The sequence below is a fragment of the Glandiceps talaboti genome, unplaced genomic scaffold (assembly GCF_964340395.1).
Source record: "Glandiceps talaboti unplaced genomic scaffold, keGlaTala1.1 scaffold_46, whole genome shotgun sequence".
NCBI classification, from domain to species: Eukaryota; Metazoa; Hemichordata; class Enteropneusta; family Spengelidae; genus Glandiceps; species Glandiceps talaboti.
This window is the reverse complement of record NW_027554299.1, coordinates 17,723-43,364: the sequence shown is the minus strand read 5'-3', so window position 1 is coordinate 43,364 and position 25,642 is coordinate 17,723. Positions and strand designations below refer to the sequence as shown.

The 25,642-nt window shown below is 41.1% G+C and overlaps 2 protein-coding genes across 2 annotated transcripts; both read left to right on the top strand.

The window, feature by feature from the left end:
* Positions 1-503: 503 nt before the first annotated feature.
* Positions 504-3,191, top strand: LOC144453296 (uncharacterized). Its single transcript, XM_078144553.1, has one exon. It carries the CDS (start codon positions 504-506, stop codon positions 3,189-3,191), a length of 2,688 nt encoding a protein of 895 aa, XP_078000679.1.
* Positions 3,192-21,229: 18,038 nt separating this feature from the next.
* Positions 21,230-23,917, top strand: LOC144453294 (uncharacterized). Its single transcript, XM_078144552.1, has one exon. It carries the CDS (start codon positions 21,230-21,232, stop codon positions 23,915-23,917), a length of 2,688 nt encoding a protein of 895 aa, XP_078000678.1.
* Positions 23,918-25,642: the final 1,725 nt, after the last annotated feature.

The following is a 25,642-nucleotide window of genomic DNA, read 5'->3' as shown; positions in this document are numbered from 1 at the left end:
AGATTTCACTGGTTTTAAACCGGTTTGCACAGGTTTTGATCAGTTTTCACTGGTTTTAAACCGGTTTGCGACAGGTTTTGACCAGTGTTGATCGGTTTTAAACCGGTGTTGACTGGTTTTGATCGGTTTTGACTTGTTTTCACCAGTTTTGGACGGGTTTCGATAGGTTTCGACAGGTTTGAACCAGTTTTGACAGGTTTTGACCAGTTTTGATCTGTTTTCACCTGTATATAACCAATTTGGAAGGTTTTGACCGGTATGTATGAGGCGCCGTGTGTTGGCAGCCACGCATTTGTTGAGCTCTTGATTTTATTGGATTTTATGAGGATTTTACATTGACAATGACCTTTTGATACCATGGTTGGTGCCATTGAAGATACCAGGAGTGTGATGTTTGTAGTTTTAATCCTTCTAGTATTATATTCAGTGAGTAATCTGTCTTTAAAAAGTTGAACTTTTGCTGTGAAAGATCTCGATTTTTGGACATGAACATGGTGGGCAATATGGAGAGTGAGAACAATAGAATGAACTTGAACGTCAGAATTTGTTATTCAAATGAGACATTGTTGGCACTCAGATCACCTGGTGAAATTTCAAGAAAATTATCACATACATTAAAGGAGATTGGAATCTTGAAACATTACAGAGGAAAGCGCGCTGGGGTGAAACAACGTTGCAGACCATGGGATATAAACAATGGATTACGATTTGCAAACCTACGGTACCCCAAAATTACGAAGTGTCACCATAAGAAGATGCCAAAGTCCATAACACTTGGACTAGTAAATGTCCGTTCCATTAAAAATAAATGTCAAATTTTTCAGGATTATCTTGTCCAGAACAGTATTGACATTTGCGTTATCACTGAGACTTGGTTGAGGGTAAAAGATTCAGCAACACGGTCAGCTTGTCTCCCCCCTGCATATAACATCAACGATTTTCCCAGGCAAAATAGAACCGGGGGTGGTGTCGGAGTGGTTTATCGGGAAGACTTGTTCGAAGTAAGAAGAGTAAAAGCGGGAGAAGAAAGTTCGTTTGAATACACACAATGGGTGGCCAAGCATAAAGATATTAAAGTCAACTTGGTGTCAATCTACCGACCTCCATATTCTGCAGTACATCCGATCAGTGTGAATATCTTTCTACAAGAACTCGAAAATTATTTGGACAAGATTCTAGACTCCAGTGAACCTGTCATAATATGTGGCGATTTAAATATCCATGTTAACAACGTCAACGACCACTCAGCAAATAAATTCAATGACATATGTCAGTCAAGAAACCTGACACAGCATGTATCTGTTCCAACGCATACATCAGGCAATACCCTAGACCTTATTATTACACGGGATGATAACAGACTATCCATCACCCCACCTGTTAGCGGACACTACATCTCAGATCACTGTTTTGTAATCACACATCTGTCCAACATTAACCGGCATATTGAAGAAAATACTGTTACCTTCCGACAATACAAGAAAATAAACAAAGAGGCATTCAGAAATGATATACTTAATTCATCACTATGCGATCATGCTTTGCTGAATAACAGCGAAAATACTGCCCTGACGGATGGGTTCAGATCACGGATAGTCGACACCCACTTGAATAAATTCACACCTCTGAAGCCAGATGAAATAAAGAAATACATAATTAAATCGCCGACAAAGCAGTGCCAAAGTGATCCCATTCCCACTTGGTTACTTAAAGAATACGTTAACATTCTACTACCTATTATCACCTGTATGACAAACCGTTCTCTTCAGATTGGCACTTTTCCAGCTGTGTGGAAAGAAGCTACAGTAATACCACTGATTAAAAAAACAGGTGGTGGTACTGAGCTATCCAATTACAGACCAGTCAGCAACCTCCCATTCATATCGAAACTAGTAGAACGCGTTGTCGCCGACCAACTTACCAAGCATATGCAGATTAATGCACCGTTACCAATACACCAATCGGCATACAGACAACACCACAGTACAGAGACTGTTCTTGGTAAAGTTGTATCCGACATACTAGAGTGCATGGGTCGAAAAGAAGTCGCACTATTAGTTCTCCTCGATTTGAGTGCTGCCTTTGACACAGTGGACCATAATATACTCATTGACATTATGCAAAAAGAATTTGGTATCCAAAATGTCGCTCTCGATTGGCTATCTTCGTATCTTGTCAACAGATCACAACGAGTCTTGATATCTGGCAGTACATCTGAGAGTGTTCAAATGAAGTTCGGAGTCCCACAAGGGTCTTGTCTCGGTCCAGTTCTTTTCACAGCCTATTCCAGTACACTATTTCACGTCATTAACAAACATATGATAACTTCTCATGGTTACGCAGATGACACACAACTCGTAAAGATGTTCAAGCCCCGGATAAGTGATCAAACCGAGGTCACAATGTGTATAGAGAGGTGTATACGGGATATTCAGTCCTGGATGACAACACATCGACTCAAGTTAAACGATAGCAAAACAGAAGTCATGATCTTAGGAACACCTCAACAATTAGCAAAGACTACAATTGAACATATTGCAGTCGGAAATGATCAAATACAAGTAGTAGACCATGTACGTAATTTGGGTGGATGGCTAGACTCTAATCTATCAATGGATCGCCATGTCAATCAAATCTGCAAGAAAGTGAACCACAACTTACACAATATTCATCAGATCCGGAAATATTTAAATCAAAGCGCAACTGAAACATTAGTTCATTCTCTAATTACTTCACATCTAGATTATGCGAATACCATAATGTTTGGAATGTCGCAATACTTGTTTGATAGGTTGCAACGAGTTCAGAATAATGCGGCACGTGTGGTTAAAGGGTTAAGAAAGTACGACAGTATCTCCAAAACTCTCATTGAGTTACACTGGCTTCCTGTAAAGGCAAGAGTTGATTTCAAAGTTATCCTCACAGTTTTTAAAGCTCTAAATAACGCAGCACCTGTTTATATTCGTGACATGTTTGTCCGCCCTGATAAGCCTCGTTATAATTTACGCAAAAACTCCGTTAGAAATCTTGTAATTCCCCGTTCTTATAACAAGATTAATGATCGTGCCCTGGCCATTGCAGGACCTAGACTATGGAATTCCATTCCTGATGATCTCAAAGACCTTTCAGAACTTGAACATTTTAAACGAAAACTTAAAACACACCTCTTTAAAATGTATCATGAATTGTGATTTGGTTATTTGACTCAGAGTACAAAATTTATATTATCTTAGTGGTCATTTACGTTCGTTTTAATATTTGACATTTTTAAGGCTTTTATAACAAGTCTCAGTCTATAATTTTAATGACCATTCACTATCCTTTTAACATTTGACATTTTAAGGGTGTTAACGGTATACTTGTTTTTGTAGCATTCACCTTATTTACGTTTTTGTATTTTATGTGCAGCGCTTTTGAATATTTTAAATAGAAAAGGCGCTTTAGAAAATAAATAAACTTAAACTTAAACTTATTGACTCATTTTCACCAGTTTTGGTCCGCCTTGGATAGGTTTTCGACCGGTTTGGACCGTTTGGACAGGTTTGCACAGGTTTTGACTCATTTAAACCTGTACAGAACAGGTTTGGACAGGTGTCGACCGGTTTGCGGTTTGGTCGGGTTTTGACAGTATTGTTTATGTTTTAACTAATTATGATCGGATTTGACTGGTTTAAAACCGGTATGGACAGGTTTTGACCCTTTTTGTCTTGTTTGCATAGGTTTGGACAGGTTGTGACCGGTTTGGAATGGTTTTGGACAGGTTTGGACCGGTTTGGACAGGTTTTGGACCGGTTTTGATATGTTTGCACAGGTTTTGACCAGTTTTGATATGTTTTGACCGGTTTAAAACCAGTGTTGACTGGTTTTGACTGGTTTTGACTCATTTACATCGGTTTTGGACTGGTTCGGAAAGGTTTTGACTGGTTTGGAATTGTTTTGGACAGGTTTGCACAGGTTTGTACAGGTTTTGATCGGTTTTGACTTGCTTGCATTGGTTTTGGACCGGATTTGACCAGTTTTGACTCAGTTTTAACTGGTTTAAAAATGGTTTTGGATAGGTTTGGACAGGTTTTGACTGGTTTTGAATGGTCTTGGACAGGTTTTGACTGGTTTTGACCAGTTTTGACCAGTTTTGACAGTTTTTCGACCCATTTAGACCAGTTTTGACAGGTTTGGACAGGTTTGGACCAGTTTTGACCAGTTTTCACTTGGTTTTCGACCGGTTTGGACCGGTTTTGAAAGGTTTTGACAGGTTTTGACAAGTTTTGATGGGTTTTGACGGGTTTTGAGTTGTTTGCACCTATTTTTGACCGGTTTGGACCGGTTTGACAGGTTTGCACAGGTTTTGACCAGTTTTCACTTGTTTTAAACCGGTTTGCGACAGGTTTTGACCAGTTTTGATCAGTTTTGACCGGTTTTAAACCTGTGTTGACTGGTTTTGATCGGTTTTGACTTTTTTGCACCAGTTTTGGACTGGATTCGATAGGTTTCGACAGGTTTGAACCGGTTTTGACAGGTTTTGACCAGTTTTGATCAGTTTTGACCGGTTTTAAACCGGTGTTGACTGGTTTTGATCAGTTTTGACTTGTTTGCACTGGTTTTGGACCAGTTTGGATAGGTTTTGGACCGGTTTGGACCGGTTTGGACAGGTTTGGATAGGTTTTGACAAGTTTTGACTGGTTTTGACGGGTTTTGAGTTGTTTGCACCTATTTTGGACAGGTTTGGATAGGTTTTTGACCGGTTTGGAGAGGTTTGACCTGTTTGCACAGGTTTAGACCAGTTTTCACTTGTTTTAAACCGGTTTGCAACAGGTTTTGACCAGTTTTGATCAGTTTTGATCGGTTTTAAACCGGTGTTGACTGGTTTTGATCAGTTTTGACTTGTTTGCACTGGTTTTGGACCAGTTTGGATGGGTTTTCGACCGGTTTTGAAAGGTTTGGACAGGTTTTGACAAGTTTTGATCGGTTCTGACGGGTTTTGAGTTGTTTGCACCTATTTTTGACCGGTTTGGACCGGTTTGACAGGTTTGCACAGGTTTTGACCAGTTTTCACTTGTTTTAAACCGGTTTGCGACAGGTTTTGACCAGTTTTGTTCAGTTTTGACCGGTTTTAAACCTGTGTTGACTGGTTTTGATCGGTTTTGACTTGTTTTCACCAGTTTTGGACTGGTTTCGATAGGTTTCGACAGGTTTGAACCGGTTTTGACAGGTTTTAACCAGTTTTGATCAGTTTTGACCGGTTTTAAACCGGTGTTGATGGTTTTGATCAGTTTTGACTTGTTTGCACTGGTTTTGGACCGGTTTGGATAGGTTTTGGACCGGTTTGGACCGGTTTGGACAGGTTTGGACAGGTTTTGACAAGTTTTGACTGGTTTTGACGGGTTTTGAGTTGTTTGCACCTATTTTGGACAGGTTTGGATAGGTTTTTGACCGGTTTGGAGAGGTTTGACCTGTTTGCACAGGTTTTGACCAGTTTTCACTGGTTTTAAACCGGTTTGCGACAGGTTTTGACCAGTTTTGATCAGTTTTGACCGGTTTTAAACCTGTGTTGACTGGTTTTGATCGGTTTTGACTTGTTTGCACCAGTTTTGGACTGGTTTCGATAGGTTTCGATAGGTTTGAACCGGTGTTGACTGGTTTTGATCAGTTTTGACTTGTTGGCACTGGTTTTGGACCGGTTTGGATAGGTTTTGGACCGGTTTGGACCGGTTTGGACAGGTTTGGACAGGTTTTGACAAGTTTTGACTGGTTTTGACGGGTTTTGAGTTGTTTGCACCTATTTTGGACAGGTTTGGATAGGTTTTTGACCGGTTTGGAGAGGTTTGACCTGTTTGCACAGGTTTTGACCAGTTTTCACTGGTTTTAAACCGGTTTGCGACAGGTTTTGACCAGTTTTGATCAGTTTTGATCGGTTTTAAACCGGTGTTGACTGGTTTTGATCAGTTTTGACTTGTTTGCACTGGTTTTGGACCAGTTTGGATGGGTTTTCGACCGGTTTTGACCGGTTTGGACCGGTTTGACAGGTTTGCACAGGTTTTGACCAGTTTTCACTGGTTTTAAACTGGTTTGCGACAGGTTTTGACCAGTTTTGATCAGGTTTGACCGGTTTTAAACCAGTGTTGACTGGTTTTGATCGGTTTTGACTTGTTTTCACCAGTTTTGGAATGATTTCGATAGGTTTCGACAGGTTTGAACCAGTTTTGACAGGTTTTGACCAGTTTTGATCTGTTTTCACCTGTTTATAACCAATTTGGAAGGTTTTGACCGGTATTGACTCATTTTCACCAGTTTTGGACCGCCTTGGATAGGTTTTCGACCGGTTTGGACCGTTTGGACAGGTTTGCACAGGTTTTGACTCATTTAAACCTGTACAGAACAGGTTTGGACAGGTGTCGACAGGTTTGCGGTTTTTGTCGGGTTTTGACTGTATTGTTTATGTTTTAACTAATTATGATCGGATTTGACTGGTTTAAAACCGGTATGGACAGGTTTTGACCTTTTTTGTCTTGTTTGCAATGGTTTTGGACTGGTTTGGACAGGTTGTGACCGGTTTGGAATGGTTTTGGACAGGTTTGGACCGGTTTGGACAGGTTTTGGACCGTTTTTGATATGTTTGCACAGGTTTTGACCAGTTTTGATCAGTTTTGACCGGTTTAAAACAGGTGTTGACTGGTTTTGATCAGTTTTGACTTGTTTGCACTGGTTTTGGACCGGTTTGGATAGGTTTTGGACCGGTTTGGACCGGTTTGGACAGGTTTTGACAGGTTTTGACAAGTTTTGACTGGTTTTGACGGGTTTTGAGTTGTTTGCACCTTTTTGGACAGGTTTGGATAGGTTTTTGACCGGTTTGGAGAGGTTTGACCTGTTTGCACAGGTTTTGACCAGTTTTCACTGGTTTTAAACCGGTTTGCGACAGGTTTTGACCAGTTTTGATCAGTTTTGATCGGTTTTAAACCGGTGTTGACTGGTTTTGATCAGTTTTGACTTGTTTGCACTGGTTTTGGACCAGTTTGGATGGGTTTTCGACCGGTTTTGAAAGGTTTGGACAGGTTTTGACAAGTTTTGATCGGTTCTGACGGGTTTTGAGTTGTTTGCACCTATTTTTGACCGGTTTGGACCGGTTTGACAGGTTTGCACAGGTTTTGACCAGTTTTCACTGGTTTTAAACTGGTTTGCGACAGGTTTTGACCAGTTTTGATCAGGTTTGACCGGTTTTAAACCTGTGTTGACTGGTTTTGATCGGTTTTGACTTGTTTTCACCAGTTTTGGAATGGTTTCGATAGGTTTTGACAGGTTTGAACCAGTTTTGACAGGTTTTGACCAGTTTTGATCTGTTTTCACCTGTTTATAACCAAATTGGAAGGTTTTGACCGGTATTGACTCATTTTCATCAGTTTTGGTCCGCCTTGGATAGGTTTTCGACCGGTTTGGACCGTTTGGACAGGTTTGCACAGGTTTTGACTCATTTAAACCTGTACAGAACAGGTTTGGACAGGTGTCGACCGGTTTGCGGTTTGGTCGGGTTTTGACAGTATTGTTTATGTTTTAACTAATTATGATCGGATTTGACTGGTTTAAAACCGGTATGGACAGCTTTTGACCTTTGTTGTCTTGTTTGCAATGGTTTTGGACCGGTTTGGACAGGTTGTGACCTGTTTGGAATGGTTTTGGACAGGTTTGGACCGGTTTGGACAGGTTTTGGACCGGTTTTGATATGTTTGCACAGGTTTTGACCAGTTTTGATCAGTTTTGACCGGTTTAAAACCAGTGTTGACTGGTTTTGATCAGTTTTGACTTGTTTGCACTGGTTTTCGACCGGTTTGGACCGGTTTTGAAAGGTTTGGACAGGTTTTGACAAGTTTTGATCGGTTTTGACGGGTTTTGAGTTGTTTGCACCAATTTTTGACCGGTTTGGACCGGTTTGACAGGTTTTGACCAGTTTTGATCTGTTTTCACCTGTTTATAACCAATTTGGAAGGTTTTGAGCGGTATTGACTCATTTTCACCAGTTTTGGTCCGCCTTGGATAGGTTTTCGACCGGTTTGGGCCGTTTGGACAGGTTTGCACAGGTTTTGACTCATTTAAACCTGTACAGAACAGGTTTGGACAGGTGTCGACCGGTTTGCGGTTTGGTCGGGTTTTGACAGTATTGTTTATGTTTTAACTAATTATGATCGGATTTGACTGGTTTAAAACCGGTATGGACAGGTTTTGACCTTTTTTGTCTTGTTTGCATAGGTTTGGACAGGTTGTGACCGGTTTGGAATGGTTTTGGACAGGTTTGGACCGGTTTGGACAGGTTTTGGACCGGTTTTGATATGTTTGCACAGGTTTTGACCAGTTTTGATCTGTTTTGACCGGTTTAAAACCAGTGTTGACTGGTTTTGACTGGTTTTGACTCATTTACATCGGTTATGGACTGGTTCGGAAAGGTTTTGACTGGTTTGGAATTGTTTTGGACAGGTTTGCACAGGTTTGCACAGGTTTTGATCGGTTTTGACTTGCTTGCATTGGTTTTGGACCGGATTTGACCAGTTTTGACTCAGTTTTAACTGGTTTAAAAATGGTTTTGGATAGGTTTGGACAGGTTTTGACTGGTTTTGAATGGTCTTGGACAGGTTTTGACTGGTTTTGACCAGTTTTGACAGTTTTACGACCCGTTTAGACCAGTTTTGACAGGTTTGGACAGGTTTGGACCAGTTTTGACCAGTTTTCACTTGGTTTTCGACCGGTTTGGACCGGTTTTGAAAGGTTTTGACAAGTTTTGATCGGTTTTGACGGGTTTTGAGTTGTTTGCACCTATTTTTGACCGGTTTGGACCAGTTTGACAGGTTTGCACAGGTTTTGACAAGTTTTCACTTGTTTTAAACCGGTTTGCGACAGGTTTTGACCAGTTTTGATCAGTTTTGACCGGTTTTAAACCGGTGTTGACTGGTTTTGATCGGTTTTGACTTGTTTTCACCAGTTTTGGAATGGTTTCGATAGGTTTCGACAGGTTTGAACCAGTTTTGACAGGTTTTGACCAGTTTTGATCTGTTTTCACCTGTTTATAACCAATTTGGAAGGTTTTGACCGGTATTGACTCATTTTCACCAGTTTTGGTCCGCCTTGGATAGGTTTTCGACCGGTTTGGACCGTTTGGACAGGTTTGCACAGGTTTTGACTCATTTAAACCTGTACAGAACAGGTTTGGACAGGTGTCGACCGGTTTGCGGTTTGGTCGGGTTTTGACAGTATTGTTTATATTTTAACTAATTATGATCGGATTTGACTGGTTTAAAACCGGTATGGACAGGTTTTGACCTTTTTTGTCTTGTTTGCAATGGTTTTGGACCGGTTTGGACAGGTTGTGACCGGTTTGGAATGGTTTTGGACAGGTTTGGACCGGTTTGGACAGGTTTTGGACCGGTTTTGATATGTTTGCACAGGTTTTGACCAGTTTTGATCAGTTTTGACCGGTTTAAAACCAGTGTTGACTGATTTTGATCAGTTTTGACTTGTTTGCACTGGTTTTCGACCTGTTTGGACCGGTTTGGAAAGGTTTGGACAGGTTTTGACAAGTTTTGATCGGTTTTGACGGGTTTTGAGTTGTTTGCACCTATTTTTGACCGGTTTGGACAGGTTTGACAGGTTGCACAGGTTTTGACCAGATTTCACTGGTTTTAAACCGGTTTGCACAGGTTTTGACCAGTTTTCACTGGTTTTAAACTAGTTTGCGACAGGTTTTGACCAGTTTTGATCGGTTTTGACTTGTTTTCACCAGTTTTGGACTGGTTTCGATAGGTTCCGACAGGTTTGAACCAGTTTTGACAGGTTTTGACCAGTTTTGATCTGTTTTCACCTGTATATAACCAATTTGGAAGGTTTTGACCGGTATTGACTCATTTTCACCAGTTTTGGTCCGCCTTGGATAGGTTTTCGACCGGTTTGGACCGTTTGGACAGGTTTGCACAGGTTTTGACTCATTTAAACCTGTACAGAACAGGTTTGGACAGGTGTCGACCGGTTTGCGGTTTGGTCGGGTTTTGACAGTATTGTTTTAACTAATTATGATCGGATTTGACTGGTTTAAAACCGGTATGGACAGGTTTTGACCTTTTTTGTCTTGTTTGCATAGGTTTGGACAGGTTGTGACCGGTTTGGAATGGTTTTGGACAGGTTTGGACCGGTTTGGACAGGTTTTGGACCGGTTTTGATATGTTTGCACAGGTTTTGACCAGTTTTGATCTGTTTTGACCGGTTTAAAACCAGTGTTGACTGGTTTTGATCGGTTTTGACTTGTTTGCACCAGTTTTGGACTGGTTTCGATAGGTTTCAACAGGTTTGAACCGGTTTTGACAGGTTTTGACCAGTTTTGATCAGTTTTGACCGGTTTTAAACCGGTGTTGACTGGTTTTGACCAGTTTTGACCAGTTTTGACAGTTTTACGACCCATTTACACCAGTTTTGACAGGTTTGGACAGGTTTGGATCAGTTTTGACCAGTTTTCACTTGGTTTTCGACCGGTTTGGACCGGTTTTGAAAGGTTTTGACAAGTTTTGATCGGTTTTGACGGGTTTTGAGTTGTTTGCACCTATTTTTGACCGGTTTGGACCAGTTTGACAGGTTTGCACAGGTTTTGACAAATTTTCACTTGTTTTAAACCGGTTTGCGACAGGTTTTGACCAGTTTTGATCAGTTTTGACCGGTTTTAAACCTGTGTTGACTGGTTTTGATCGGTTTTGACTTGTTTGCACCAGTTTTGGACTAGTTTCGATAGGTTTCGACAGGTTTGAACCGGTTTTGACAGGTTTTGACCAGTTTTGATCAGTTTTGACCGGTTTTAAACCGGTGTTGACTGGTTTTGATCAGTTTTGACTTGTTTGCACTGGTTTTGGACCGGTTTGGATAGGTTTTGGACCGGTTTGGACCGGTTTGGACAGGTTTTGACAGGTTTTGACAAGTTTTGACTGGTTTTGACGGGTTTTGAGTTGTTTGCACCTATTTTGGACAGGTTTGGATAGGTTTTTGACCGGTTTGGAGAGGTTTGACCTGTTTGCACAGGTTTTGACCAGTTTTAACTGGTTTTAAACCTGTTTGCGACTGGTTTTGACCAGTTTTGATCAGTTTTGACTTGTTTGCACTGGTTTTGGACCAGTTTGGATGGGTTTTCGACCGGTTTTGAAAGGTTTGGACAGGTTTTGACAAGTTTAGATCGGTTCTGACGGGTTTTGAGTTGTTTGCACCTATTTTTGACCAGTTTGGACCGGTTTGTCAGGTTTGCACAGGTTTTGACCAGTTTTCACTGGTTTTAAACTGGTTTGCGACAGGTTTTAACCATTTTTGATCAGGTTTGACCGGTTTTAAACCGGTGTTGACTGGTTTTGATCGGTTTTGACTTGTTTTCACCAGTTTTGGAATGGTTTCGATAGGTTTCGACAGGTTTGAACCAGTTTTGACAGGTTTGGACAGGTTTTGACCAGTTTTGACCAGTTTTCACTTGGTTTTCGATCGGTTTTGACCGGTTTTGAAAGGTTTTGACAAGTTTTGATCGGTTTTGACGGGTTTTGAGTTGTTTGCACCTATTTTTGACCGGTTTGGACCGGTTTGACAGGTTTGCACAGGTTTTGACCAGTTTTCACTGGTTTTAAACTGGTTTGCGACAGGTTTTGACCAGTTTTGATCAGGTTTGACCGGTTTTAAACCGGTGTTGACTGGTTTTGATCGGTTTTGACTTGTTTTCACCAGTTTTGGAATGGTTTCGATAGGTTTCGACAGGTTTGAACCAGTTTTGACAGGTTTGGACAGGTTTGGACCAGTTTTGACCAGTTTTCACTTGGTTTTCGATCGGTTTTGACCGGTTTTGAAAGGTTTTGACAAGTTTTGATCGGTTTCGACAGGTTTGAACCGGTTTTGACAGGTTTTGACCAGTTTTAAACCGGTGTTGACTGGTTTTGATCAGTTTTGACTTGTTTGCACTGGTTTTGGACCGGTTTGGATAGGTTTTGGACCGGTTTGGACCGGTTTGGACAGGTTTGGACAGGTTTTGACAAGTTTTGACTGGTTTTGACGGGTTTTGAGTTGTTTGCACCTATTTTGGACAGGTTTGGATAGGTTTTTGACCGGTTTGGAGAGGTTTGACCTGTTTGCACAGGTTTTGACCAGTTTTAACTGGTTTTAAACCGGTTTGCGACAGGTTTTGACCAGTTTTGATCAGTTTTGATCGGTTTTAAACCGGTGTTGACTGGTTTTGATCAGTTTTGACTTGTTTGCACTGGTTTTGGATCAGTTTGGATGGGTATTCGACCGGTTTGGACCGGTTTTGAAAGGTTTGGACAGGTTTTGGCAAGTTTTGATCGGTTTTGACGGGTTTTGAGTTGTTTGCACCTATTTTTGACCGGTTTGGACCGGTTTGACAGGTTTGCACAGATTTTGACCAGTTTTCACTGGTTTTAAACTGGTTTGCGACAGGTTTTGACCAGTTTTGATCAGGTTTGACCGGTTTTAAACCGGTGTTGACTGGTTTTGATCGGTTTTGACTTGTTTTCACCAGTTTTGGAATGGTTTCGATAGGTTTCGACAGGTTTGAACCAGTTTTGACAGGTTTGGACAGGTTTGGACCAGTTTTGACCAGTTTTCACTTGGTTTTCGATCGGTTTTGACCGGTTTTGAAAGGTTTTGACAAGTTTTGATCGGTTTTGACGGGTTTTGAGTTGTTTGCACCTATTTTTGACCGGTTTGGACCGGTTTGACAGGTTTGCACAGGTTTTGACCAGTTTTCACTTGTTTTAAACCGGTTTTGCGACAGGTTTTGACCAGTTTTGATCAGTTTTGACCGGTTTTAAACCTGTGTTGACTGGTTTTGATCGGTTTTGACTTGTTTGCACCAGTTTTGGACTGGTTTCGATAGGTTTCGACAGGTTTGAACCGGTTTTGACAGGTTTTGACCAGTTTTAAACCGATGTTGACTGGTTTTGATCAGTTTTGACTTGTTTGCACTGGTTTTGGACCGGTTTGGATAGGTTTTGGACCGGTTTGGACCGGTTTGGACAGGTTTGGTCAGGTTTTGACAAGTTTTGACTGGTTTTGACGGGTTTTGAGTTGTTTGCACCTATTTTGGACAGGTTTGGATAGGTATTTGACCAGTTTGGAGAGGTTTGACCTGTTTGCACAGGTTTTGACCAGTTTTAACTGGTTTTAAACCGGTTTGCGACAGGTTTTGACCAGTTTTGATCAGTTTTGATCGGTTTTAAACCGGTGTTGACTGGTTTTGATCAGTTTTGACTTGTTTGCACTGGTTTTGGACCAGTTTGGATGGGTTTTCGACCGGTTTTGACAGGTTTGGACAGGTTTGGACCAGTTTTGACCAGTTTTCACTTGGTTTTCGACCGGTTTGGAACGGTTTTGAAAGGTTTTGACAGGTTTTGACAAGTTTTGATCGGTTTTGACGGGTTTTGAGTTGTTTGCACCTATTTTTGACCGGTTTGGACCGGTTTGACAGGTTTGCACAGGTTTTGACCAGTTTTCACTTGTTTTAAACCGGTTTGCGACAGGTTTTGACCAGTTTTGATCAGTTTTGACCGGTTTTAAACCTGTGTTGACTGGTTTTGATCGGTTTTGACTTGTTTGCACCAGTTTTGGACTGGTTTCTATAGGTTTTGACAGGTTTGAACCGGTTTTGACAGGTTTTGACCAGTTTTAAACCGATGTTGACTGGTTTTGATCAGTTTTGACTTGTTTGCACTGATTTTGGACCGGTTTGGATAGGTTTTGGACCGGTTTGGACCGGTTTGGACAGGTTTGGACAGGTTTTGACAAGTTTTGACTGGTTTTGACGGGTTTTGAGTTGTTTGCACCTATTTTGGACAGGTTTGGATAGGTTTTTGACCGGTTTGGAGAGGTTTGACCGGTTTGCGACAGGTTTTGACCAGTTTTGATCAGTTTTGATCGGTTTTAAACCGGTGTTGACTGGTTTTGATCAGTTTTGACTTGTTTGCACTGGTTTTGGACCAGTTTGGATGGGTTTTCGACCGGTTTTGAAAGGTTTTGACAGGTTTTGACAAGTTTTGATGGGTTTTGACGGGTTTTGAGTTGTTTGCACCTATTTTTGACCGGTTTGGACCGGTTTGACAGGTTTGCACAGGTTTTGACCAGTTTTCACTTGTTTTAAACCGGTTTGCGACAGGTTTTGACCAGTTTTGATCAGTTTTGACCGGTTTTAAACCTGTGTTGACTGGTTTTGATCGGTTTTGACTTGTTTGCACCAGTTTTGGACTGGTTTCGATAGGTTTCGACAGGTTTGAACCGGTTTTGACAGGTTTTGACCAGTTTTAAACCGGTGTTGACTGGTTTTGATCAGTTTTGACTTGTTTGCACTGATTTTGGACCGGTTTGGATAGGTTTTGGACCGGTTTGGACCGGTTTGGACAGGTTTTGACAGGTTTTGACAAGTTTTTACTGGTTTTGACGGGTTTTGAATTGTTTGCACCTATTTTGGACAGGTTTGGATAGGTTTTTGACCGGTTTGGAGAGGTTTGACCTGTTTGCACAGGTTTTGACCAGTTTTCACTGGTTTTAAACCGGTTTGCGACAGGTTTTGACCAGTTTTGATCAGTTTTGATCGGTTTTAAACCGGTGTTGACTGGTTTTGATCAGTTTTGACTTGTTTGCACTGGTTTTGGACCAGTGTGGATGGGTTTTCGACCGGTTTTGAAAGGTTTGGACAGGTTTTGACAAGTTTTGATAGGTTCTGACGGGTTTTGAGTTGTTTGCACCTATTTTTGACCGGTTTGGACCGATTTGACAGGTTTGCACAGGTTTTGACCAGTTTTCACTTGTTTTAAACTGGTTTGCGACAGGTTTTGACCAGTTTTGATCAGGTTTGACCGGTTTTAAACCAGTGTTGACTGGTTTTGATCGGTTTTGACTTGTTTTCACCAGTTTTGGAATGGTTTCGATAGGTTTCGACAGGTTTGAACCAGTTTTGACAGGTTTTGACCAGTTTTGATCTGTTTTCACCAATTTGGAAGGTTTTGACCGGTATTGACTCATTTTCACCAGTTTTGGTCCGCCTTGGATAGGTTTTCGACCGGTTTGGACCGTTTGGACAGGTTTGCACAGGTTTTGACTCATTTAAACCTGTACAGAACAGGTTTGGACAGGTGTCGACCGGTTTGCGGTTTGGTCGGGTTTTGACAGTATTGTTTATGTTTTAACTAATTATGATCGGATTTGACTGGTTTAAAACAGGTATGGACAGGTTTTGACCTTTTTTGTCTTGTTTGCAATGGTTTTGGACCGGTTTGGACAGGTTGTGACCGGTTTGGAATGGTTTTGGACAGGTTTGGACCGGTTTGGACAGGTTTTGGACCGGTTTTGATATGTTTGCACAGGTTTTGACCAGTTTTGATCAGTTTTGAACGGTTTAAAACCAGTGTTGACTGATTTTGATCAGTTTTGACTTGTTTGCACTGGTTTTCGACCGGTTTGGACCGGTTTTGAAAGGTTTGGACAGGTTTTGACAAGTTTTGATCGGTTTTGACGGGTTTTGAGTTGTTTGCACCTATTTTGGACAGGTTTGGATAGGTTTTTGACCGGTTTGGAGAGGTTTGACCTGTTTGCACAGGTTTTGACCAGTTTTAACTGGTTTTAAACCGGTTTGCGACAGGTTTTGACCAGTTTTGATCAGTTTTGATCGGTTTTAAACCGGTGTTGACTGGTTTTGATCAGTTTTGACTTGTTTGCACTGGTTTTGGATCAGTTTGGATGGGTATTCGACCGGTTTGGACCGGTTTTGAAAGGTTTGGACAGGTTTTGGCAAGTTTTGATCGGTTTTGACGGGTTTTGAGTTGTTTGCACCTATTTTTGACCGGTTTGGACCGGTTTGACAGGTTTGCACAGATTTTGACCAGTTTTCACTGGTTTTAAACTGGTTTGCGACAGGTTTTGACCAGTTTTGATCAGGTTTGACCGGTTTTAAACCGGTGTTGACTGGTTTTGATCGGTTTTGACTTGTTTTCACCAGTTTTGGAATGGTTTCGATAGGTTTCGACAGGTTTGAACCAGTTTTGACAGGTTTGGACAGGTTTGGACCAGTTTTGACCAGTTTTCACTTGGTTTTCGATCGGTTTTGACCGGTTTTGAAAGGTTTTGACAAGTTTTGATCGGTTTTGACGGGTTTTGAGTTGTTTGCACCTATTTTTGACCGGTTTGGACCGGTGTGACAGGTTTGCACAGGTTTTGACCAGTTTTCACTTGTTTTAAACCGGTTTTGCGATAGGTTTTGACCAGTTTTGATCAGTTTTGACCGGTTTTAAACCTGTGTTGACTGGTTTTGATCGGTTTTGACTTGTTTGCACCAGTTTTGAACTGGTTTCGATAGGTTTCGACAGGTTTGAACCGGTTTTGACAGGTTTTGACCAGTTTTAAACAGGTGTTGACTGGTTTTGATCAGTTTTGACTTGTTTGCACTGGTTTTGGACCGGTTTGGATAGGTTTTGGACCGGTTTGGACCGGTTTGGACAGGTTTGGACAGGTTTTGACAAGTTTTGACTGGTTTTGACGGGTTTTGAGTTGTTTGCACCTATTTTGGACAGGTTTGGATAGGTTTTTGACCGGTTTGGAGAGGTTTGACCTGTTTGCACAGGTTTTGACCAGTTTTAACTGGTTTTAAACCGGTTTGCGACAGGTTTTGACCAGTTTTGATCAGTTTTGATCGGTTTTAAACCGGTGTTGACTGGTTTTGATCAGTTTTGACTTGTTTGCACTGGTTTTGGATCAGTTTGGATGGGTATTCGACCGGTTTGGACCGGTTTTGAAAGGTTTGGACAGGTTTTGGCAAGTTTTGATCGGTTTTGACGGGTTTTGAGTTGTTTGCACCTATCTTTGACCGGTTTGGACCGGTTTGACAGGTTTGCACAGATTTTGACCAGTTTTCACTGGTTTTAAACTGGTTTGCGACAGGTTTTGACCAGTTTTGATCAGGTTTGACCGGTTTTAAACCGGTGTTGACTGGTTTTGATCGGTTTTGACTTGTTTTCACCAGTTTTGGAATGGTTTCGATAGGTTTCGACAGGTTTGAACCAGTTTTGACAGGTTTGGACAGGTTTGGACCAGTTTTGACCAGTTTTCACTTGGTTTTCGATCGGTTTTGACCGGTTTTGAAAGGTTTTGACAAGTTTTGATCGGTTTTGACGGGTTTTGAGTTGTTTGCACCTATTTTTGACCGGTTTGGACCGGTTTGACAGGTTTGCACAGGTTTTGACCAGTTTTCACTTGTTTTAAACCGGTTTTGCGACAGGTTTTGACCAGTTTTGATCAGTTTTGACCGGTTTTAAGCCTGTGTTGATTGGTTTTGATCGGTTTCGACAGGTTTGAACCGGTTTTGACAGGTTTTGACCAGTTTTAAACCGGTGTTGACTGGTTTTGATCAGTTTTGACTTGTTTGCACTGGTTTTGGACCGGTTTGGATAGGTTTTGGACCGGTTTGGACCGGTTTGGACAGGTTTGGACAGGTTTTGACAAGGTTTGACTGGTTTTGACGGGTTTTGAGTTGTTTGCACCTATTTTGGACAGGTTTGGATAGGTTTTTGACCGGTTTGGAGAGGTTTGACCTGTTTGCACAGGTTTTGACCAGTTTTAACTGGTTTTAAACCGGTTTGCAACAGGTTTTGACCAGTTTTGATCAGTTTTGATCGGTTTTAAACCGGTGTTGACTGGTTTTGATCAGTTTTGACTTGTTTGCACTGGTTTTGGATCAGTTTGGATGGGTATTCGACCGGTTTGGACCGGTTTTGACCGGTTTTGAAAGGTTTTGACAAGTTTTGATCGGTTTTGACGGGTTTTGAGTTGTTTGCACCTATTTTTGACCGGTTTGGACCGGTTTGACAGGTTTGCACAGGTTTTGACCAGTTTTCACTTGTTTTAAACCGGTTTTGCGACAGGTTTTGACCAGTTTTGATCAGTTTTGACCGGTTTTAAACCTGTGTTGACTGGTTTTGATCGGTTTTGACTTGTTTGCACCAGTTTTGGACTGGTTTCGATAGGTTTCGACAGGTTTGAACCGGTTTTGACAGGTTTTGACCAGTTTTAAACCGATGTTGACTGGTTTTGATCAGTTTTGACTTGTTTGCACTGGTTTTGGACCGGTTTGGATAGGTTTTGGACCGGTTTGGACCGGTTTGGACAGGTTTGGTCAGGTTTTGACAAGTTTTGACTGGTTTTGACGGGTTTTTAGTTGTTTGCACCTATTTTGGACAGGTTTGGATAGGTATTTGACCGGTTTGGAGAGGTTTGACCTGTTTGCACAGGTTTTGACCAGTTTTAACTGGTTTTAAACCGGTTTGCGACAGGTTTTGACCAGTTTTGATCAGTTTTGATCGGTTTTAAACCGGTGTTGACTGGTTTTGATCAGTTTTGACTTGTTTGCACTGGTTTTGGACCAGTTTGGATGGGTTTTCGACCGGTTTTGACAGGTTTGGACAGGTTTGGACCAGTTTTGACCAGTTTTCACTTGGTTTTCGACCGGTTTGGAACGGTTTTGAAAGGTTTTGACAGGTTTTGACAAGTTTTGATCGGTTTTGACGGGTTTTGAGTTGTTTGCACCTATTTTTGACCGGTTTGGACCGGTTTGACAGGTTTGCACAAGTTTTGACCAGTTTTCACTTGTTTTAAACCGGTTTGCGACAGGTTTTGACCAGTTTTGATCAGTTTTGACCGGTTTTAAACCTGTGTTGACTGGTTTTGATCGGTTTTGACTTGTTTGCACCAGTTTTGGACTGGTTTCGATAGGTTTCGACAGGTTTGAACCGGTTTTGACAGGTTTTGACCAGTTTTAAACCGATGTTGACTGGTTTTGATCAGTTTTGACTTGTTTGCACTGATTTTGGACCGGTTTGGATAGGTTTTGGACCGGTTTGGACCGGTTTGGACAGGTTTGGACAGGTTTTGACAAGTTTTGACTGGTTTTGACGGGTTTTGAGTTGTTTGCACCTATTTTGGACAGGTTTGGATAGGTTTTTGACCGGTTTGGAGAGGTTTGACCGGTTTGCGACAGGTTTTGACCAGTTTTGATCAGTTTTGATCGGTTTTAAACCGGTGTTGACTGGTTTTGATCAGTTTTGACTTGTTTGCACTGGTTTTGGACCAGTTTGGATGGGTTTTCGACCGGTTTTGAAAGGTTTTGACAGGTTTTGACAAGTTTTGATGGGTTTTGACGGGTTTTGAGTTGTTTGCACCTATTTTTGACCGGTTTGGACCGGTTTGACAGGTTTGCACAGGTTTTGACCAGTTTTCACTTGTTTTAAACCGGTTTGCGACAGGTTTTGACCAGTTTTGATCAGTTTTGACCGGTTTTAAACCTGTGTTGACTGGTTTTGATCGGTTTTGACTTGTTTGCACCAGTTTTGGACTGGTTTCGATAGGTTTCGACAGGTTTGAACCGGTTTTGACAGGTTTTGACCAGTTTTAAACCGGTGTTGACTGGTTTTGATCAGTTTTGACTTGTTTGCACTGATTTTGGACCGGTTTGGATAGGTTTTGGACCGGTTTGGACCGGTTTGGACAGGTTTGGACAGGTTTTGACAAGTTTTTACTGGTTTTGACGGGTTTTGAATTGTTTGCACCTATTTTGGACAGGTTTGGATAGGTTTTTGACCGGTTTGGAGAGGTTTGACCTGTTTGCACAGGTTTGGACCAGTTTTCACTGGTTTTAAACCGGTTTGCGACAGGTTTTGACCAGTTTTGATCAGTTTTGATCGGTTTTAAACCGGTGTTGACTGGTTTTGATCAGTTTTGACTTGTTTGCACTGGTTTTGGACCAGTGTGGATGGGTTTTCGACCGGTTTTGAAAGGTTTGGACAGGTTTTGACAAGTTTTGATCGGTTCTGACGGGTTTTGAGTTGTTTGCACCTATTTTTGACCGGTTTGGACCGATTTGACAGGTTTGCACAGGTTTTGACCAGTTTTCACTTGTTTTAAACTGGTTTGCGACAGGTTTTGACCAGTTTTGATCAGGTTTGACCGGTTTTAAACCAGTGTTGACTGGTTTTGATCGGTTTTGACTTGTTTTCACCAGTTTTGGAATGGTTTCGATAGGTTTCGACAGGTTTGAACCAGTTTTGACAGGTTTTGACCAGTTTTGATCTGTTTTCACCAATTTGGAAGGTTTTGACCGGTATTGACTCATTTTCACCATCTTTGGTCCGCCTTGGATAGGTTTTCGACCGGTTTGGACCGTTTGGACAGGTTTGCACAGGTTTTGACTCATTTAAACCTGTACAGAACAGGTTTGGACAGGTGTCGACCGGTTTGCGGTTTGGTCGGGTTTTGACAGTATTGTTTATGTTTTAACTAATTATGATCGGATTTGACTGGTTTAAAACAGGTATGGACAGGTTTTGACCTTTTTTGTCTTGTTTGCAATGGTTTTGGACCGGTTTGGACAGGTTGTGACCGGTTTGGAATGGTTTTGGACAGGTTTGGACCGGTTTGGACAGGTTTTGGACCGGTTTTGATATGTTTGCACAGGTTTTGACCAGTTTTGATCAGTTTTGACCGGTTTAAAACCAGTGTTGACTGATTTTGATCAGTTTTGACTTGTTTGCACTGGTTTTCGACCGGTTTGGACCGGTTTTGAAAGGTTTGGACAGGTTTTGACAAGTTTTGATCGGTTTTGACGGGTTTTGAGTTGTTTGCACCTATTTTTGACCGGTTTGGACCGGTTTGACAGGTTTGCACAGGTTTTGACCAGATTTCACTGGTTTTAAACCGGTTTGCACAGGTTTTGATCAGTTTTCACTGGTTTTAAACCGGTTTGCGACAGGTTTTGACCAGTGTTGATCGGTTTTAAACCGGTGTTGACTGGTTTTGATCGGTTTTGACTTGTTTTCACCAGTTTTGGACGGGTTTCGATAGGTTTCGACAGGTTTGAACCAGTTTTGACAGGTTTTGACCAGTTTTGATCTGTTTTCACCTGTATATAACCAATTTGGAAGGTTTTGACCGGTATGTATGAGGCGCCGTGTGTTGGCAGCCACGCATTTGTTGAGCTCTTGATTTTATTGGATTTTATGAGGATTTTACATTGACAATGACCTTTTGATACCATGGTTGGTGCCATTGAAGATACCAGGAGTGTGATGTTTGTAGTTTTAATCCTTCTAGTATTATATTCAGTGAGTAATCTGTCTTTAAAAAGTTGAACTTTTGCTGTGAAAGATCTCGATTTTTGGACATGAACATGGTGGGCAATATGGAGAGTGAGAACAATAGAATGAACTTGAACGTCAGAATTTGTTATTCAAATGAGACATTGTTGGCACTCAGATCACCTGGTGAAATTTCAAGAAAATTATCACATACATTAAAGGAGATTGGAATCTTGAAACATTACAGAGGAAAGCGCGCTGGGGTGAAACAACGTTGCAGACCATGGGATATAAACAATGGATTACGATTTGCAAACCTACGGTACCCCAAAATTACGAAGTGTCACCATAAGAAGATGCCAAAGTCCATAACACTTGGACTAGTAAATGTCCGTTCCATTAAAAATAAATGTCAAATTTTTCAGGATTATCTTGTCCAGAACAGTATTGACATTTGCGTTATCACTGAGACTTGGTTGAGGGTAAAAGATTCAGCAACACGGTCAGCTTGTCTCCCCCCTGCATATAACATCAACGATTTTCCCAGGCAAAATAGAACCGGGGGTGGTGTCGGAGTGGTTTATCGGGAAGACTTGTTCGAAGTAAGAAGAGTAAAAGCGGGAGAAGAAAGTTCGTTTGAATACACACAATGGGTGGCCAAGCATAAAGATATTAAAGTCAACTTGGTGTCAATCTACCGACCTCCATATTCTGCAGTACATCCGATCAGTGTGAATATCTTTCTACAAGAACTCGAAAATTATTTGGACAAGATTCTAGACTCCAGTGAACCTGTCATAATATGTGGCGATTTAAATATCCATGTTAACAACGTCAACGACCACTCAGCAAATAAATTCAATGACATATGTCAGTCAAGAAACCTGACACAGCATGTATCTGTTCCAACGCATACATCAGGCAATACCCTAGACCTTATTATTACACGGGATGATAACAGACTATCCATCACCCCACCTGTTAGCGGACACTACATCTCAGATCACTGTTTTGTAATCACACATCTGTCCAACATTAACCGGCATATTGAAGAAAATACTGTTACCTTCCGACAATACAAGAAAATAAACAAAGAGGCATTCAGAAATGATATACTTAATTCATCACTATGCGATCATGCTTTGCTGAATAACAGCGAAAATACTGCCCTGACGGATGGGTTCAGATCACGGATAGTCGACACCCACTTGAATAAATTCACACCTCTGAAGCCAGATGAAATAAAGAAATACATAATTAAATCGCCGACAAAGCAGTGCCAAAGTGATCCCATTCCCACTTGGTTACTTAAAGAATACGTTAACATTCTACTACCTATTATCACCTGTATGACAAACCGTTCTCTTCAGATTGGCACTTTTCCAGCTGTGTGGAAAGAAGCTACAGTAATACCACTGATTAAAAAAACAGGTGGTGGTACTGAGCTATCCAATTACAGACCAGTCAGCAACCTCCCATTCATATCGAAACTAGTAGAACGCGTTGTCGCCGACCAACTTACCAAGCATATGCAGATTAATGCACCGTTACCAATACACCAATCGGCATACAGACAACACCACAGTACAGAGACTGTTCTTGGTAAAGTTGTATCCGACATACTAGAGTGCATGGGTCGAAAAGAAGTCGCACTATTAGTTCTCCTCGATTTGAGTGCTGCCTTTGACACAGTGGACCATAATATACTCATTGACATTATGCAAAAAGAATTTGGTATCCAAAATGTCGCTCTCGATTGGCTATCTTCGTATCTTGTCAACAGATCACAACGAGTCTTGATATCTGGCAGTACATCTGAGAGTGTTCAAATGAAGTTCGGAGTCCCACAAGGGTCTTGTCTCGGTCCAGTTCTTTTCACAGCCTATTCCAGTACACTATTTCACGTCATTAACAAACATATGATAACTTCTCATGGTTACGCAGATGACACACAACTCGTAAAGATGTTCAAGCCCCGGATAAGTGATCAAACCGAGGTCACAATGTGTATAGAGAGGTGTATACGGGATATTCAGTCCTGGATGACAACACATCGACTCAAGTTAAACGATAGCAAAACAGAAGTCATGATCTTAGGAACACCTCAACAATTAGCAAAGACTACAATTGAACATATTGCAGTCGGAAATGATCAAATACAAGTAGTAGACCATGTACGTAATTTGGGTGGATGGCTAGACTCTAATCTATCAATGGATCGCCATGTCAATCAAATCTGCAAGAAAGTGAACCACAACTTACACAATATTCATCAGATCCGGAAATATTTAAATCAAAGCGCAACTGAAACATTAGTTCATTCTCTAATTACTTCACATCTAGATTATGCGAATACCATAATGTTTGGAATGTCGCAATACTTGTTTGATAGGTTGCAACGAGTTCAGAATAATGCGGCACGTGTGGTTAAAGGGTTAAGAAAGTACGACAGTATCTCCAAAACTCTCATTGAGTTACACTGGCTTCCTGTAAAGGCAAGAGTTGATTTCAAAGTTATCCTCACAGTTTTTAAAGCTCTAAATAACGCAGCACCTGTTTATATTCGTGACATGTTTGTCCGCCCTGATAAGCCTCGTTATAATTTACGCAAAAACTCCGTTAGAAATCTTGTAATTCCCCGTTCTTATAACAAGATTAATGATCGTGCCCTGGCCATTGCAGGACCTAGACTATGGAATTCCATTCCTGATGATCTCAAAGACCTTTCAGAACTTGAACATTTTAAACGAAAACTTAAAACACACCTCTTTAAAATGTATCATGAATTGTGATTTGGTTATTTGACTCAGAGTACAAAATTTATATTATCTTAGTGGTCATTTACGTTCGTTTTAATATTTGACATTTTTAAGGCTTTTATAACAAGTCTCAGTCTATAATTTTAATGACCATTCACTATCCTTTTAACATTTGACATTTTAAGGGTGTTAACGGTATACTTGTTTTTGTAGCATTCACCTTATTTACGTTTTTGTATTTTATGTGCAGCGCTTTTGAATATTTTAAATAGAAAAGGCGCTTTAGAAAATAAATAAACTTAAACTTAAACTTATTGACTCATTTTCACCAGTTTTGGTCCGCCTTGGATAGGTTTTCGACCGGTTTGGACCGTTTGGACAGGTTTGCACAGGTTTTGACTCATTTAAACCTGTACAGAACAGGTTTGGACAGGTGTCGACCGGTTTGCGGTTTGGTCGGGTTTTGACAGTATTGTTTATGTTTTAACTAATTATGATCGGATTTGACTGGTTTAAAACCGGTATGGACAGGTTTTGACCCTTTTTGTCTTGTTTGCATAGGTTTGGACAGGTTGTGACCGGTTTGGAATGGTTTTGGACAGGTTTGGACCGGTTTGGACAGGTTTTGGACCGGTTTTGATATGTTTGCACAGGTTTTGACCAGTTTTGATATGTTTTGACCGGTTTAAAACCAGTGTTGACTGGTTTTGACTGGTTTTGACTCATTTACATCGGTTTTGGACTGGTTCGGAAAGGTTTTGACTGGTTTGGAATTGTTTTGGACAGGTTTGCACAGGTTTGTACAGGTTTTGATCGGTTTTGACTTGCTTGCATTGGTTTTGGACCGGATTTGACCAGTTTTGACTCAGTTTTAACTGGTTTAAAAATGGTTTTGGATAGGTTTGGACAGGTTTTGACTGGTTTTGAATGGTCTTGGACAGGTTTTGACTGGTTTTGACCAGTTTTGACCAGTTTTGACAGTTTTTCGACCCATTTAGACCAGTTTTGACAGGTTTGGACAGGTTTGGACCAGTTTTGACCAGTTTTCACTTGGTTTTCGACCGGTTTGGACCGGTTTTGAAAGGTTTTGACAGGTTTTGACAAGTTTTGATGGGTTTTGACGGGTTTTGAGTTGTTTGCACCTATTTTTGACCGGTTTGGACCGGTTTGACAGGTTTGCACAGGTTTTGACCAGTTTTCACTTGTTTTAAACCGGTTTGCGACAGGTTTTGACCAGTTTTGATCAGTTTTGACCGGTTTTAAACCTGTGTTGACTGGTTTTGATCGGTTTTGACTTTTTTGCACCAGTTTTGGACTGGATTCGATAGGTTTCGACAGGTTTGAACCGGTTTTGACAGGTTTTGACCAGTTTTGATCAGTTTTGACCGGTTTTAAACCGGTGTTGACTGGTTTTGATCAGTTTTGACTTGTTTGCACTGGTTTTGGACCAGTTTGGATAGGTTTTGGACCGGTTTGGACCGGTTTGGACAGGTTTGGATAGGTTTTGACAAGTTTTGACTGGTTTTGACGGGTTTTGAGTTGTTTGCACCTATTTTGGACAGGTTTGGATAGGTTTTTGACCGGTTTGGAGAGGTTTGACCTGTTTGCACAGGTTTAGACCAGTTTTCACTTGTTTTAAACCGGTTTGCAACAGGTTTTGACCAGTTTTGATCAGTTTTGATCGGTTTTAAACCGGTGTTGACTGGTTTTGATCAGTTTTGACTTGTTTGCACTGGTTTTGGACCAGTTTGGATGGGT